The sequence below is a fragment of the Pleurodeles waltl genome, chromosome 6 (assembly GCF_031143425.1).
Source record: "Pleurodeles waltl isolate 20211129_DDA chromosome 6, aPleWal1.hap1.20221129, whole genome shotgun sequence".
NCBI classification, from domain to species: domain Eukaryota; kingdom Metazoa; phylum Chordata; class Amphibia; order Caudata; family Salamandridae; genus Pleurodeles; species Pleurodeles waltl.
In genome coordinates, this window is record NC_090445.1 from 1,593,250,062 (window position 1) to 1,593,266,286 (window position 16,225).

At 43.7% G+C, this 16,225-nt stretch overlaps 1 protein-coding gene across 1 annotated transcript in view; it reads right to left on the reverse strand.

Moving 5' to 3' along the window:
- The window catches only part of LOC138302175 (lipocalin-15-like), a 65,978-nt gene that overhangs the window by 11,305 nt on the left and 38,448 nt on the right, over nucleotides 1–16,225 (reverse strand). Inside the window, exon 4 of the mRNA XM_069242524.1 lies at nucleotides 1,950–2,063. Within this exon, the coding sequence (XP_069098625.1) occupies nucleotides 1,950–2,063 (114 nt within the window). The remainder of the gene's footprint in view (nucleotides 1–1,949; nucleotides 2,064–16,225) is intronic.

The following is a 16,225-nucleotide window of genomic DNA, read 5'->3' on the forward strand; positions in this document are numbered from 1 at the left end:
GTGATGTGTATTTGAGGGTGTTGTATTTTCAATGTAACTTTTTCTGAATAGTTGTGAGATGCATTTTATTCTGGCGCAAGCTGTTGGGCTTGCAGTGCTTTGCTTCTATAATGTATTGGTCAGTGCTTAATTGGAGCCGGTGGTTGCAGGTGGTCATTTCTTGGATCTGGCACATACATTTCCTTGCCAGACTGTGACCGAGAGCAAACAGAAAATGAGGAAAGGAGGGGGATGAGAATGAAGCAAAAACAGTAACAAAGGGAGAAAGCAGGAATAAAGCAGACCCTGCACGATAAAGAAAGAGGTAGTGTATAATGGTGGAATCAAGAGGCGTGAGGTGGAATGGAGACTGCGCAACCTTGCAGCATGAACTCTGAATGATGAGTTCTGTTAAAGCAGTTGTTCTTTACTTCCCCTCTTCTGCCAGATGGCCCCACACTCCTAGCTCCATCTGCTTCCTGCAAGACCCTCTCTTTTTCCTCATTGGACTCAAGATTAGGTGTGCTCTTCAACTGCTCTGTGCCAATGGACTACTTCTCTGGTTCCCAGCCTGTGGTCCGGACCCCTTGAGAAGTGAAACTGCCTCAGGGGGTCTGTGACTTCTTAGAAAATTAAGTAAGATTAGTATTAATAAAGTGTATATAAAGATAGTGGCTAAATGTACAATTGAACATTTTAAAACGTATCGTAAATGTCAAGGAATTTTTATTGGAGGCTAAAAATTAAATAAGTATTCTTTGATTGATTTGTGGGAGCGGTGCAGGTGCATCAAACAATATAGTATGGAAGACGTGTGGCTTCAATTGAATTGAGAAAAGCTCCAACCTTCCTATTCATTTTTTTTTTCTAAATGGTATTTTCAAATGAAATAAAATGTGTTGTAATTTGTGTATGTGTTTGATGGAATGCTTGTTTCTGTATTTTTTGTGTATTGCTTTGCAGTTCAAATATCTACAATGTTTAGGCCGGGGTCTCTCTGGCTTCCTGTAATGATTCAGGGGGGTCCCCGGGTTCCAATAATGATTAATTGGGGGTCCCTGTGTTCCAGTAATGATAAAGTGGAGTCCACAGAAGTCAAAAGTTTGGGAACCACAGGACTCCTTCATTAATTCAAACACCACTGCAGCTAGATGTCAGCTCGAGACTATACACAGAATCCCTCCTCTTCTCCCTTTCTGCCTTGCCAAAGCACTAGTTAGCTCTCTGGTTATTGGTAAACTGGACTATTCCATCATTCTGCTACTGGGCCGGCCTCATTGTGCCTTTACTCCCCTTGAAAATGTTCTGACCTTCGCCACTAACGTTTTTTCAGCCTCCCAAGAAACTCGCCCACTTCATCACACCGGCATCAAGCTGGCTGCAAGTCTGTAAAGAAAAGAGCCACCAAGAAGCTCCTGCCACAGGTCTTCAGAACTAAACACGGGTCAGCCCCAGGCTAGCTTCCAGAGACTCCTCACTAATGCACTCTCGGTAGAAGGATCCCTCCATATAAATGCGTTGTACATTATTTTCTGTAGGGATTATATACACTCTGACGAACAGTATCTCATATGTCTGTTCTTACTCTCCAAGAGAAGCTTATTGTTGGATTTCCTGTTTCACTCTCATTGTTTTTTGTGACTGGAACTCCACACTACCGATCGATTGTCCTATGTAACTGACGTCTACCTGGTCTTCTCTACAACATTTCTGCTCGAAATGTTACTTGGAATTCAATTAACTAAAACAATGACGAGTATCCTATTCACAAAACTCTTCATAAGGCACTAGGCAATAACCGGTTCCATTATAAAGCAGCTGTAATGTATTTACCACCAGTAAAGGTCTGCCCAGAAGAAGATTGTTAGTTAAATACATTATTACAAAACACCTTTTTACTGGCACTATGGAGCAGTCTATTGTGAGAGACTTCCATCTGGGTGTCAGGAGTTGCCCACCACCCTGCTTACCGTACAGTTTCACCATGGCGCTGACCACTTCTAATTCAGAGACCTTGCGTGAGTACTCAATGGCGTTATGGATATAGTCTGTCTCTGCAATCCGAACTTCACTCTGGGCAACAGCTAGAAATGACACAACAGAAGTTGCAACAACCTTTAGAAAAGATAGCTTTAATTATAGAAATTAAAATGTACAGAAAAGAAATATTTTTTTCGCAAGAGTTTTATTGCTGCTAACTTATTCTTTATTGAAACTTGCACACTGTTGCTGCTGCACTTAGTAATATAGATATATCGATGAAAATAAATTTGTGGGGGTGTGGCTGGCTGGGGACAAAAGATGACAATGTGGTCTGGGCTATCTTGTCAATTTCTTGGTTATCTTTCTGCCCGACTGCCAGCTGTGCCTACTGGTAGTGACAGAAAGCGAATCGAAGCACTCCATTGAGGAATGGTGTGTCTCTCTGTTTGGGTCTACTCTGGCAGGAACGGAAGCGGCCCTCTCTATGTGTTGGTGGTGGCCTAGAAACTGTGCATGCTTGGCATGAAGACTATCCTGGTTCAGGTAGTTGCAATCTGATACAGGTAGTCCTCGTGGAGTAGGGGTTGGGTGTGATCAGTGGCACCAGAACCATCCATGTTGCTGACAGCGGCTGACCTCAGTATTCTTTCTGTGCTGCCGCCCAGGTGATGAATGGGCAGCTGGAGCTACTGGAGGAAGAAAGTGTGGATCTATGGGAGCAGTTTGCTTTCTGGAGATGCGCCACAAGTGTGGGTTTCCCAGGAATAAAAGGTTGGACATTCCCTTAACAAGCTAAGATGAAGCTGTGTGGAAGATACCACAGACCCCCAGAAGGAGAAATAGCGAATCCCCACAACAAAAAGGTTACCAAGGCTTAAAGGGACTACTAAGGCAGACTGTAAGAAATTAAGAACTTTTTAGTCCATGCTCTTTCTTAACCAGAAAGAGACAGAATTGGGTGGGGGTGGACTAGTCTTATGATATGGACCTTTCCCTTACGACAAAACTTTGCTAAATTACATCAATACCTTGCTTACAGAACTGATTGTCAGAATCTATAGAACTGGGGTAGCAGTTGATGAAGTTAAAAATTATTTGCGGGGCTGGCTGGCAGGGTAAACACTGTGGAGCAGGTTCTTGAAGCAGCGTGCAAATTACTAACTCACTGACCGCAATCTGTCGAAGATTTGACCACCTTCAAGCATGTTCTATCATGCTTAATCCTTCAAATTCATGTTGACTCACTCATGGTTCCGGAAGAAAGACTCATGAAGAGTTGGAACCTGTCTTGTATGAGCTGCTGAAAAACCAAACGGGGCTCAAACTACCTTTAATAAATTGATGCTATTCTTTGAAGTCACAAAGAAAGAATGACTCGGCTGGAAGTACTGTGATGGTGGTTCTCCAACCCTTGGTCTGGTGGGAGAGAATTTTGAGAGCTGCAGTTGAAGGAAAAGGGTGATGTTTGAGGAAAGCCGACTTCTTTTCTTCCTGGACCTTGGGCCGCACACTCTAGTTAAGAATAAGAAACTGTTGGTGATCCCTGGAAAAATGATTGCAAGTTGGTCGACTACATCAGTGGGTTTCCCAGTGAGATTGAGATTGTATACCGAAAAAAGCAGTACTTTTTTCAACAGGGTCAGCAAGATCCTTTCTGGAGAGATGGATTCTTGGCAAATGCTATCTTGTGTTATTAACTACTTTCCCCGGATCTCTGATTCATGGAGTTAAAGTTTTTTGGATCTAGTTTTAGTCACGCAGGGATCATTCTCCAAGAGAGAAAGGGTGCCAGTGTTGTGATCCGTTGCAGATGGGTTTTGATATCAGTATGTAATATTGTCTCTGATGTCCTTCTTTTCCCCTTTTGTTTTCCTTTTTGCATGTCTGAGAAATGCATCACAGCTGTGTTTTTTTTTTTAACCTTTTATTTATGCTTTTATACAAACAAAGCAGTACAGTAAAATCGTGTGTTTGCAGACTAATACAATTTAAACAGCACATTGTATCATTTCAATGGACATTTTCTCCTTCTGTATTTTAGCAGCACAGAGCCTTTTAATTGTGTATACAAACCATTGGGGGTCTTGGACTATATTTCTAACTACAATCTTGTTTTGTTTATCAATCAATTGTCTCTCCCTCTGCTTCTCCAGTCTCTTTCCCTATAAGGTACTGTCTGTATATGTCCCAGAATTTCGCTGGTTTGTTAGCGGGAGGGAGTAACTCTCTGTAAGTGTCTGTTTGCGTGTTGCAATAAGTCATATCTCTATGCCATTCGTCTACTTTAGGGATCGGCCCACGGTCCCACCGCATGGCAACTCTACGCTTAGCTAGTACCAGACCCATTGCCACCAATTTGCGTCTTGTTTTTGGTAAATGGATATCCCACCCCATAAGGGCCAAAAGTGGTTCAGCATCTATTTGTATACTAGTTATAGTTTCCAATTCTCTAAATATTGCTCTCCAAAAAGTTTGCATATTCTCACACGCCCATGCCATATGTAAGAAATCGGCTCGTTCTACCTCACATCTGGGGCAGTTAGAATTTTCACGCAACCCATATCTGTGTAAACGGATTGGGGTATAATATATTCTGTTAAGGAATTTAAAGTGAATGAGACAGTGTCTGCCATTTAAGGAGATAGAGCGTATCTTAGTGCAGCAGTATCGCCACTGCGCGTCTGTGATCTGTACCCCCAGATCTCTTTGCCACTCTACTCGGTGTCTTGGGAGATCTTGGGCCCGTATTTATACTCCGTTTGCGCCGAATTAGCGTCGTTTTTTTCGACGCAAATTCGGCGCAAAACTAACGCCATATTTATACTTTGGCGTTAGACGCGTCTAGCGCCAAAGTATAGGCAAATAGCGTCATTTTTTTGCGTGAACGCCTTCCTTGCGTTAATGAGATGCAAGGAAGGCGTTCCCGTCTAAAAAAATGACAGCGACGCAAATGCGTCGTATTTATACTCCCGGGCAAAAATCACGCCCGGGAGTTGGCGGGTCAAAAAACCCCGCATTTGCGCCACTATTTAACGCCTGGGTCAGGGTAGGCGTTAAGGGGCCTGTAGGCTCAAAATGAGCCCACAGGTGCCCTCCCCTGCCCCCAGGGACCCCCCCTGCCACCCCTGCCCACCCCAGGAGGACACCCAAGGATGGAGGGACCCACCCCAGGGACATTCAGGTAAGTTCAGGTAAGTATAATTTTCTATATTTTTTAATTTTTTTTGGTGGCATAGGGGGGCCTTATTTGTGCCCCCCTACATGCCACTATGCCCAATGGCCATGCCCAGGGGACATAAGTCCCCTGGGCATGGCCATTGGGCAAGGGGGCATGACTCCTGTCTTTACTAAGACAGGAGTCATTTAAATGGCGTCTGGGCGTCGAAAAAAATGGCGCAAATCGGGTTGAGGCGATTTTTTTGCCTCAACCTGACTTGCCCCATTTTAAGACGCCCTAACGCCATTTTCCCCCTATGCAGGCGCTGCCTGGTCTACGTGGTTTTTTTCCACGCACACCAGGCAGCGCCGGTCTGCTAGCGCCGGCTAACGCCATTCCATAAATACGGCGCCCGCATGGCGCTTCAGAATGGCGTTAGACGGCGCTAAATATTTTGACGCTAAACTGCGTTAGCGCAGTTTAGCGTCAAAAAGTATAAATATGGGCCTTGGTCTCTTGTCCCCTGTATTGTTGCGTGCAGACGGGACACTAAGTGTCTCGTACAATTTCCCTGCAGGATCATAGAAAGCAATGTGATCTCGGGAGGTTCTTGCATGTCATCGCCCAACAACTGTGCTAGAGCATGTTGTGTCCTGTGGTATTGGAATTGGTGTAGGGGAGTAGTCTCACCGGTACCCTCTCTTACTTTGTCCCAACTTTTCATACTGCTGTTCTCAAATAGGTCCCCCACTGTGTTAATGCCTAGTTCACTAAGGGCGTATATCAGTTTACTGTCACGCCAAAGTGGAAACCAAGTACAGCAATCTACTGGTATCTGTGGGGAGCACAGTATAGCCAACTTTTGTTTATCCATAATCTCGTGCCATGCTTTTGCTACTGAGTCCAGGGATGCCAATTTTTTATATTGCCTGCTTGGGGTATGGTATAGTCTTCCCTGTAACGGAGCTGGTAATGCCAGCTCCCTCTCTATTCCAAGAAATGGGGTATCTCCTGGGCCATGAAGCCAAGCCTGCGCCACTGCGGCTTGAGCCTCCACGCTATAGGCTTCCAAATCCGGAGCCCCCAGGCCACCTAGTTCATATGGCAAAGTTAGTACACGCCATTGTACCCGGGGCTGTTTGCCTGCCCAGGCTAGTTTTATGAGGAGTGAACTTAGCGTGGCAAAATATTTCTTGGGTAGCACCATCGGAATATTCTGGAACAAAAAGAGAAAACGTGGCAACACCACCATTTTCATCAATGCCACTCTACCAAGTAGGGACAGTGGGAGTCGTATCCATTTCTCAACATCTGTTGCTAGTTTAGTTATCGCTGTGTCATAATTCTCCATCACTATAATGTTGGGGTCGGTGTGTACCTTAATACCAAGATACCTGACAGAGTCAGTCTCCCACTTAAGCGGGAATCCCACTTCTATCTGCGCTGTGGAGGGAGTCAGCGGGAACATCAAAGACTTGCCCCAATTGACTCCAAGGCCGGATAATGCTCCGTATCGTACTATTTCTTAAAGCATTGGTGCCGCATTACATTTTGGATCTTTAATGTACAGCAAAGTGTCATCTGCGTATGCTGAGATTACTGCTTTGTAGTGTTTGAAGTCAAGGCCCCGATGTCCATGACATTCCCTCAGTGCGCAAGCTAGCGGCTCTGCCACCAGTGCGTACAGCAAGGGGGGGAGCGGGCATCCCTGTCTAGTACCTCTGGTGATACCCAGTGCCTTCGTCACTGCTTCGATGACCCGAACCCTGGCCTGGGGTGCCCTGTATAGTGTGGCTATCAAGTGTAGAAAAGTATCCCCAACTCCAAATTTTCGCAGTGCTGCCCATAAGAAGTCCCACTCCACATAATCGAACGTTTTTTCCACATCCAAAAAGACCGCTATCGCTTGCATGTCGGGGTTAATGTTCTGTATTATGCCGAATAAAGTGTGTAGGTTCATGGTTAGATTGCGGCCAGGGACAAGTCCTGCCTGTTCAGGTTTTACTAGCAGAGGCAGTACTCTGGCCAGTCGTTCCGCAAACATTTTGGCATATATTTTGACATCAACATTCAATAACGACAACGGCCTATAGGAGGAGCATTGTTCTTTTGGCTTCCCTGGCTTAAGCAGTGTAACTATCATGGCTTCCCTTATCGATGGAGGCATGCAACCCTCTTTGATCATCTCCTCAAATACCTCTTTTAGATGCAGAAGTATTAGTGTTTGATATGCTTTATAGAAGTATACAGTCAGGCCATCAGGGCCCGGGGCCTTACTCTCAGCCATGCTTCCCAGCGCTTTTGCTATCTCGACCAGAGTGAATGGTGCTCGCAGAGCCTCCCTATCGTTCTCCGAAAGTTTCGGTAATACCATGCGGGTGAGATATTAGTTTATGGCGTTAGGATCCGAGTTTCCCCTTGTGGTGTATAGTGTCTGGTAATATTCACGAAATCTAGCAGCTATATCTTCGGGGTCATTGAGTGTGCTACCATCTGTTGCTGTCATTGTGTTAATTAGATTATTACTGCGACTGGGGCGTATTAAGTTTGCCAGGACTTTGCCAGATCTGTCCCCCTCCCCGTATGTCTGGGTGACGGCATACTTCCCCATATGACGAATTTCCGATAGTCCTGTCTCCTGATACTCCTGTATCTTGGAACGTGTGTGACCCAGTGTACCTGTATCTGCAGTATCACGATGTTCTTGTTCTAACTGGGATAGTTCCCTTTCGAGTAATTGTAGTCTTCCCCTTATTGATTGGAGTACCCCCGCGTGTTTGGACATGGTAATTCTTCTTATGTATACCTTAAATGTCTCCCAGACTGTACCTACTCTGGCAGCTGTTCCTTTATTTAGTTGGAAGAACTCTTTGATTGCGCTGGCCAGTTCCTCCCTGAACACAGTGTCGGTCAGTGAGTATGGCGGGAATCTCCAGGAGAACGGAGGCGGTGGAACACGACCCATTGTCAATAATATCGAAACAGGAGAGTGATCCGAATAAGTTTGTGGCCAGGGAGCCTCTGGCGTAACTCTGTGCGATATGCTGTGGGAGACTAACCAATAATCTATGCGTGTATGCAGGTCATGCACTGATGAGTAATGAGTGTAGCCTCCCCTTTCCGGATGTCTGTCTCTCCAAACATCTACCAGTCCTGAGACTACCATTATGTCTCGTATTGCACGTGCTGCAGCAGCTGGGCCTCTGGTCCTACCCCCGATCTATCCAATTCAGGAGATAATGTGCAATTAAAGTCTCCACACCAAAGTTGTGGAACATCTCTCCACTTCACTGCTCGCGCCTCTAAATCTTTGTAAAACTTGGGGTCGTCATAATTTGGCCCGTATATTCCTATTAATATAAAAGTGGAAGATCTGCACCTACACCTTGCTATCACATAACGCCCTCCGGGGTCGATTTCTGCACTATCGAACTCAATGGCTGATGCGCGAGAGGCCCATAGTAGAACACCCCTAGAGTGTGTTGTGTATCCTGCAGCTAAGCACTGTCCTTTCATTCTGCGAGGGTTGAGCATAAGACTATCTGGGGCCAAGTGTGTCTCTTGTAGTAATGCAATATCGACCTTGTGTCTAAGCAAATATGCCACCACCCCCCGGGTTTTGCGTGTGTCATTAGGACCTCTCACATTCCAGGTGACCAACCTAAGTTTGTGTTGGTCTTTTTGTGTGTCAGTAGTTGTATATACACCAGAGTCATCTATTTTTCTAAATTGTTTTTCTGCGCCTGATTGTGTATAGTACTCGTCTGCATTTTGTCTGCTTTGTTTTGCCCTACATTTCCACCATACTGCTGCTGCAACTTTTACCCTCCCCCAACCCCCCTCCCACAATAGGCTAAACCCCAACCTGCCCATCTGATAGTAACATTTGATATCCTCTCACGAACTACCCCTCTAAATGCTAACCCCAACATTTCCGTTAGTGCAACACACACGAGGGTGGATGTTGCTTCGCCCTAACAATGGTTTTGTTATCTTGGCTACCAATGTACTTTTCTGACAGACCTTCCCTATATCTCTGGGGACGTCACACGCATTGCGTAATACACGTATGGCTTATCTCTGGACCTAGAAGGCCTCGGACATTCTTATTGTGGGTGATATTCACATGTCACTAATTTACAACTATATTGCACATAAATTTCTCAGTCCTGGTGTTCTGAACAAATTGCTACAGAGAGAGACTAAAATCTAGAATTTGATTAGTCATTTGTCTGGTCAGTATCCGGAGCCTTTCTTTTATCTGCTAGCTTATGGTTAACAAATTGTTCCAACTTTTTATGGTCGGTAAAGAATATTGTGTTCCCATCTACATCTACTCTCAGTTTAGCGGGGTATAACATTCTATAATCTAGCTGCAAAATTCTTAGCTGTTTCTTTCCTGGCAGAAATTGCTTCCTCGCTTCCTGAACCTGCAGTGTGAAGTCAGGGTACAACGAGAGAGTCATTCCCTCGTGTTGCAATGTTTTCAACTCACGTGCCCGTTTCAATGCAGCATCACGGTCCCTATAGTTCAACAGTCTCGCTATCACTGGACGAGGTGGAGCCCCCGGCGGAGGCCGGATCGCCAGCGACCTATGTGCTCGTTCCACAACGAAGAACGTTGAGAAAGTGTCTTGCCCCAGCAGTTGTATTAGCAAGTTCTCAACAAATTTCTCCATATTTACGATCGATGTGGACTCCGCAAGTCCTATGATGCGAAGATTGTTCCGTCGAGAGCGGGATTCCAAATCATCCATTTTGTGTTTAAGGATATCCAGTTCCGTGTTCCGTTTTAGCTGTCCAGTTGCTAGTGTAATATGTCCATCCTCCACTGCTGATACACGCCGTTCCACTTGGTCCAAACGCTCCGTTTGCTTATCTAATCTTTCCGACATTCTATCCACTAGGTGTGATAGAGAGTCGATTTGACTGTCTATTTGAGTTAGACTTTGTTGCATAGTTGTTAAAATGTGGCGCAGGTTTTGTTCATCATGAATTGGGGCCTCTGGGGTCCCCTCAGGTCTGGCTTCAGGTCCTTCATCGGTCTGACTCATAGTTTTGCGTCTCTCAAAATGCAGTTTAGGCTGTGCTTTATCATGTTTCCCCATGTTGGTATGGGCTAATGACTTTTCCTTGCGATCTGTTTCCTGTAGGTATTAGTATTCTCTGTGTCCCGAACCTTTTCCCCTAAAGGCTGCTCCAAAGGGTCAGTGCCTCCGATCTTATGCCCAGCTCTGGTTTCCAGGGATGCCACGATCAGCGCGCCGCAATCAGCTCACTTGGGGGCCTTCTTACTTTTGTTGTGTGTGCGCGCGATACACTGCACCGGCCCTCACCGATGCGTCCCTCCTAGTTTTGTTGCAGCCGTGTCAATTCTGGGCTATCTGGTTCGGTTCCCCCAACAGCAACAGCGGTAGGTTTCTTTCTGCACACCCTGGCTCACCTCTAGGCCTTTGCTTCTCTCGCCGGGTCAACTGTGCCTCCGATCTGAAAGGGGAGCAACGCCACGTGCATTCTATGCCACCCGGGGGCCCCCGCAGTTATGCTGAGCCGACCAGGGCTGCCTTATGTGCGCCCACGTTCTTGTCCCAGGCGCCGGCTCTCCCGCCGCCGCACCCCTCGGGATCTCTCCTGTCCCACATCCGCGTGCAGGCGCTAGCGCCGTCTCGCAGTTTCCGCGCCTCGCCCGGTTCGCTCTGGCCCTCGCGCTCTGATTTTCCGGCCTGACACTCACGCTGGGTCTTGTCGGAGCTCCCGGACGGCAGAATCTTCTCCCATGACGTACAGGCATCAGTTGCTCCCTCAGGGAATTCAAGAACTCGGGTTAGGTCTGCAGGATTGTAAAGGATTTTCTGGTAGCCGGCGGAGCTCCGCTAAAGCGCGGCCATCTTTCAGCTTGGCAAGCTCCGCCCCCCCACAGCTGTGTTTATATGCATGATTTTATATTAAAAATCTATTTGTAAGCAGAAGTCGATGGAATAACTGGCTGACAAGTGACAGTGAAATTTTTTGCATATGGTCCCCAGGATGAGTCATATTAATTAATAAATAAATGTAAACCTAAAAATCAATATATATTGGATTTACTCATAGAGTGGAGTAGGGACATTAAAGTGCAAGGCATGACACTCAAAGAACATCAGCAGTTAAAAAGATATATACATGTATGCCCGAAGACTGGAGTTTACAATGGGTAGATGTAAAATACTAGGGTTGTTTCTTAACAACCAATGACTAAGGTGCCAATAATAAACATTCCACCCAAACACATAAGACACCGGTCATAACAATTGGAAAGGCAATCATTCCAGCTCTAGTTTGTACAGACCATAGATCATCACAACTTTGTGATTTATTTTGTAATCCCCTGCCCTGTGATTTGTAGACACTGATGGCTTTGAAGGAAAACACATCCTGGTTACTCTAAATGTGTTTAGCTGGTTTACTAGCATATTATATGAAAAGGGCATAGTGGAGTAGGGAAAGGCATCCTGGCATTTAGCCTGTATGCTAATCATTTTATTTTGATGTTGTGGAAATAGGTATTTACATAAGGACTTTAAATGTTCACACAATTATTATGTGCAGCTTTGAGGGACTGTAGTGGGGTCTCATGTTGTACTAGCAATGAGAACACAATAATGGTACTATATTAAAGGAATAACATTGTCAATCAACACTGATTTGACTAATGTTTATCACAATAGCATCAATTTATTGATGATGTTTTCATTATATGACCACCGTTCGAGAAAATCAGTTGTCAGATAGTGCATATCACAACGTAATTTAGGACAATCAACCTTCTATCTGTAAAAGTGTTTAAGAAGTCATTTGATTGATAATACAAATCTCTTACACAATAACTGATCTACTGTAAGAAAGTCATCTTTAACACCCCTGTACTACCAAACAAGTTTCTCCACTCACAATTTTTGTAAGTCATAAAAGATCCAATTTGGCGATTGTCTGATATCACAGCGATGCAACTATGGTTATTGTCCTACAATACAACAATGAAGTTGCTGTCCCCATCAATAAGCTGACAAGAATAAGGGAATCCCAAGACTATAATTGTCCACAACCTACTTCTACTATATTGAATTTCTTGTTTGATGTTTCTAACCAATCTAAAATGACTATTAGCAATTAGTAATTCAGATATTTCCATTAGACCCCTAAAGGTACCCTACAAAAACAACATAATATCACATAGATGCCACCTTCTTCCAGAAATGTTCAGTGTAAAGAAACCAACAAGCTGCCACTCACCAAGTCACTGAAATGTCAACATGCTCACCTGATGGTCATTTAATAGTGATTCCTACTGAATCCTTTTGTGGCATGTAGAGTTTTCACCAATTATGTATGTATGTATAGCAGAATAACATAGGTACAATATACTTGTTCAGCAAAATACAACAGAAACTAATAAACAACACCATGACATACAAATGTCCAGTTCCAAGGCGATCAACTGCATTTCTCTCCTTAGTAGACTCAAAACCTTTATTGGTAAACACTGGATCCAGTAAAACCCACTATAACTGGTCATATGAACTTCCTCTATGGCCATTATTGATAAAGACAATTTGTCAACAAGGATGAGAATTAGCCCAACGTGCAAGTACCACTGTTGTTGTCAATTGTGTCTTCTAAAGACTGAACATCTGTAAAGAAAGAAGAACTAGGATGTGCTGACCTGTTGAGAACAGAATTTTCAACAAAAAGTCAACCAAAGACTCAAAGGTCTGATCTCTTTAATGTATATGCAAATTTAAAGCCTACCAGGGAAAATAACAAATAGTTAACTCCCTACCAAATGTGTTCTGAGATTTGAGAGCAGAACATGCAGACACCAGGTGGATTAAACCAGGAGACTTTAATGATAATTTATTCTTTGTGGAAACCAATGGAGATGAGAGAGTAGAAGAGACAACCTTTGGGACATACTGGCAATCGTTTGCCCATGGCAGATAAAAGATAATGAAAAAGGGCACCAATATAATGTTGGCCATGCATAGCTTGTGTTTCTGAAGATTAAATGGGCAGTCCGTCTTATCATCTGTATCATTTGTGCACCTTTCCTAACAGAGACAGGCGGTATTGAACTATTCCATGACTACTGTGGAATTCTTTGGTTTAACAGAGAATTTTAAAATAATAACTCTGTAAGGTAGTGACCATTTAACCCAGCATATTGCTGTCAAGTGCACAACTGTGAGAAATTGAGTCATTTCTGTTGTCATTATACCCTGCTGATAGAGAAACCACCAAAAGAGTGCCTTGGTATATAAATAAAATGGTTCCCCTCAATGACTTCTTACATGGAATGAGGAAAGGAGTGTCAGTATAGTCACTGCAACACTATGGCCAACAACTGTACAATAACTTGTTATGTTATGTGTATTTGTAAAAGCCCACTATCACCGTGAGGGTGTCCTGGCGCTGAACAGGTGTGTTTGTGCCCTTCCCTGCCTATTGCAGATTGGTTAATTGAAAAGCCAGGTCTTCAGCTTCGTGCAGAATTCAATAATATGGGGTGGGAGGCTGCAGTGGCAGCCGGTAATTTTGGCGGGGGGGGGACCACACACTCACTCACACCCATGCATTCACAAACACGGAGGTGTCTTTTTTCGTTTAAGGAGGTGTGACTGTTCAGGTAGGTGGGTTTGACTAATTATCCTATAATTAAAATGAGACATAAAGTGAAAACAGATTTTACTCAAAAGAGCCAAGAACTCTGGGAAATTATTTAAATCAAATGATTAGAAAGAGCAGATCAAAGGATAATTAAAGAAATTGGGGAAATCTGTGCTAGTATAGGAAAGGTTTGTGGAAAGAAAAAGAAAAGTTAAACATAGATGGATTAGTCTGCATCCAATATGCAGGTCTGGAGATGCTCGTAAATGTTGGAGGCTAGTTAATCAATTGCTGTTGCAAGAGAAGAGAAAATGAATTAACAGTGTCCCTGCAGCAGACCTTAAATTGTATTATTGTATTGTATGCGCTATGGCAAAACTCACAGAACCAGAGAGATAAGATAGTCACTCTGGAACTTGCAAGGATGGAGGTACAGAATGTTGTAATGTCTCTTTGAAGCCATAGTGCTCCAGGACAAATAGCCTACCAAAGGCGATTTTTTGGTCAAATCCTTTGTTATGGACAGAAATTCTGACACCTTTATATAGAAATTGTTTATCACAACACTGCACCTGACAGATGGCGCGAGCCATTACTGGTGCCCATCAAAGAAACGTTTCTTATTCCTCTCCGTCCAGTTACTGATTATTAGCACTGATTGTTATAGAGGGAAAATGCTTTGTGAGAATCCCTCAAACAGAACTTGTATACTGTGCCACTAGCAAAGAACATACCATCAAAGGAGACTTTAGAAAGGATGCTGTATAGAAGATAATTTACTAGCTCTTTCTCTGACCATACACGAACTGGCCTACGCTAAAGATGACCTTTTTGATTTGGTGACTTCTTTTGATATCATTAATGGAGAGACATCATGGGGAAAATTGTCAATCTTGTTCCCTCATTTGGATGCAATTATATCACTATATTCACAAACACAGGTGAGGTTACAACTAACCACTGAAATGGTGGTGTCGGAGAAGGTTTTCACTGATACAAGCCTTAAGCAGGGCTGCATACTTGTGCCTCTGCTCTTCAGTTTATATATAGTTGATGTAGGTAACACTATAAGAACAGTTATACAAATCCTCCTACACTAAGTATGGCATACTTCAGCATGCTGACGATACAGTCATCTTGGATAAGACGCTTAGAGGACTCCAATGTGCCTGGGAATTATTTACTGAAATAGTAATTTTTTGGCAGAAAATTACGAAAAATGGCTAATGGCAGTCAGATGATATGGGCCTTGCGAGAGTAAAAAGCTATGAATATTTGGGGATGTCAAGTGACGAACGTGAAGGGTTCAGTCACACAACTAGAGAAGAAAAAAGCTAAGGCTCGTACATTAAATATAACTTTGAAACATCTGTCTGAATGTGTGTATGTATGGGTTTTGTTGGCAGATTTGTGATTGTTGCAGTTGGATGTTTTTGCTGAACAAGGCTTTGGACTACTATTTTTAAAAATATTGACCAAAGAATGCATAGCTTTACTGCTTATATGGGGTTCTGCAACCATTGTGTACTTGACCAAACACAGCATTGATTAAGTTGAATCAATCAGTGCTTGTAACCTGCTCCACACAGAGAACGGAAATGATGCCAGGCCTACTGCAACAAATCATGAGGCTGTAAAGCAGAATGCCACACAAGCCAACAAATGGCATAGGAGTGGGAGTATGCAGCCTGTTATGAGAGCTTCTGGGAAACCATTGACAATGGTGAGTAGGGGTAACAGAGCATCTTCAGAGAGAGCTTTGATGAAGGACAATAGTAATTTTCATATGATTTTCATAAGACATGTTTTTGAGCGAGTTGATTATGGCAGTCAGATTTGAGAGAGATAGGCCTTTAAAGGCTGACGATTGTGTGATTCTGTGGAAAGAGGCAGGTTGAAAAGATGAAGCAGACTTGGTGTTGCTGATGTGTTGTCAGATCTGTATTTTTTCACTGATGAAGAGGTTGATTGCATTGCACTTTTATGTCTATTGAGAAATAGGTGTGTCCTGCAGGGGTCATTGGCGCAGTGCTTAATTGTCTTGACAATATTCTGCTTCTGTTGGGGGCTTCATCGATGGTGTTGGTGTAGTACTTTGCTTTGGATAATGTGTTGAACTGTCTGCGTGTTGCATGGAAGGATTTTAGTATTAAGAAGTCCTTGGGAGTTCTGTTTTTTCCTATTTTCTTTCCAGTCTGCAGGTGGATTGTTTATGGTTAACAAGAGTACCAGGACGCTGAAGGCTTTGACTTTCAGTTACATATTGTATTTGGGAGCTGGATGTTCATATAGCTTTCCAAAAAATGTTGAAGTTGTTTAGAAGGGTGATGGCATCAGATTTGGAGTTGATAGGGTAAGAGAGAAGTTTAGGCATTAGGTCTATAGAGAAATCTTTGAAGGATCTGGGGTTTGGTCTTTCCTTTGTGTTGACCTTGGTTTGTTGGTAGGACACTAAGTAGGAAT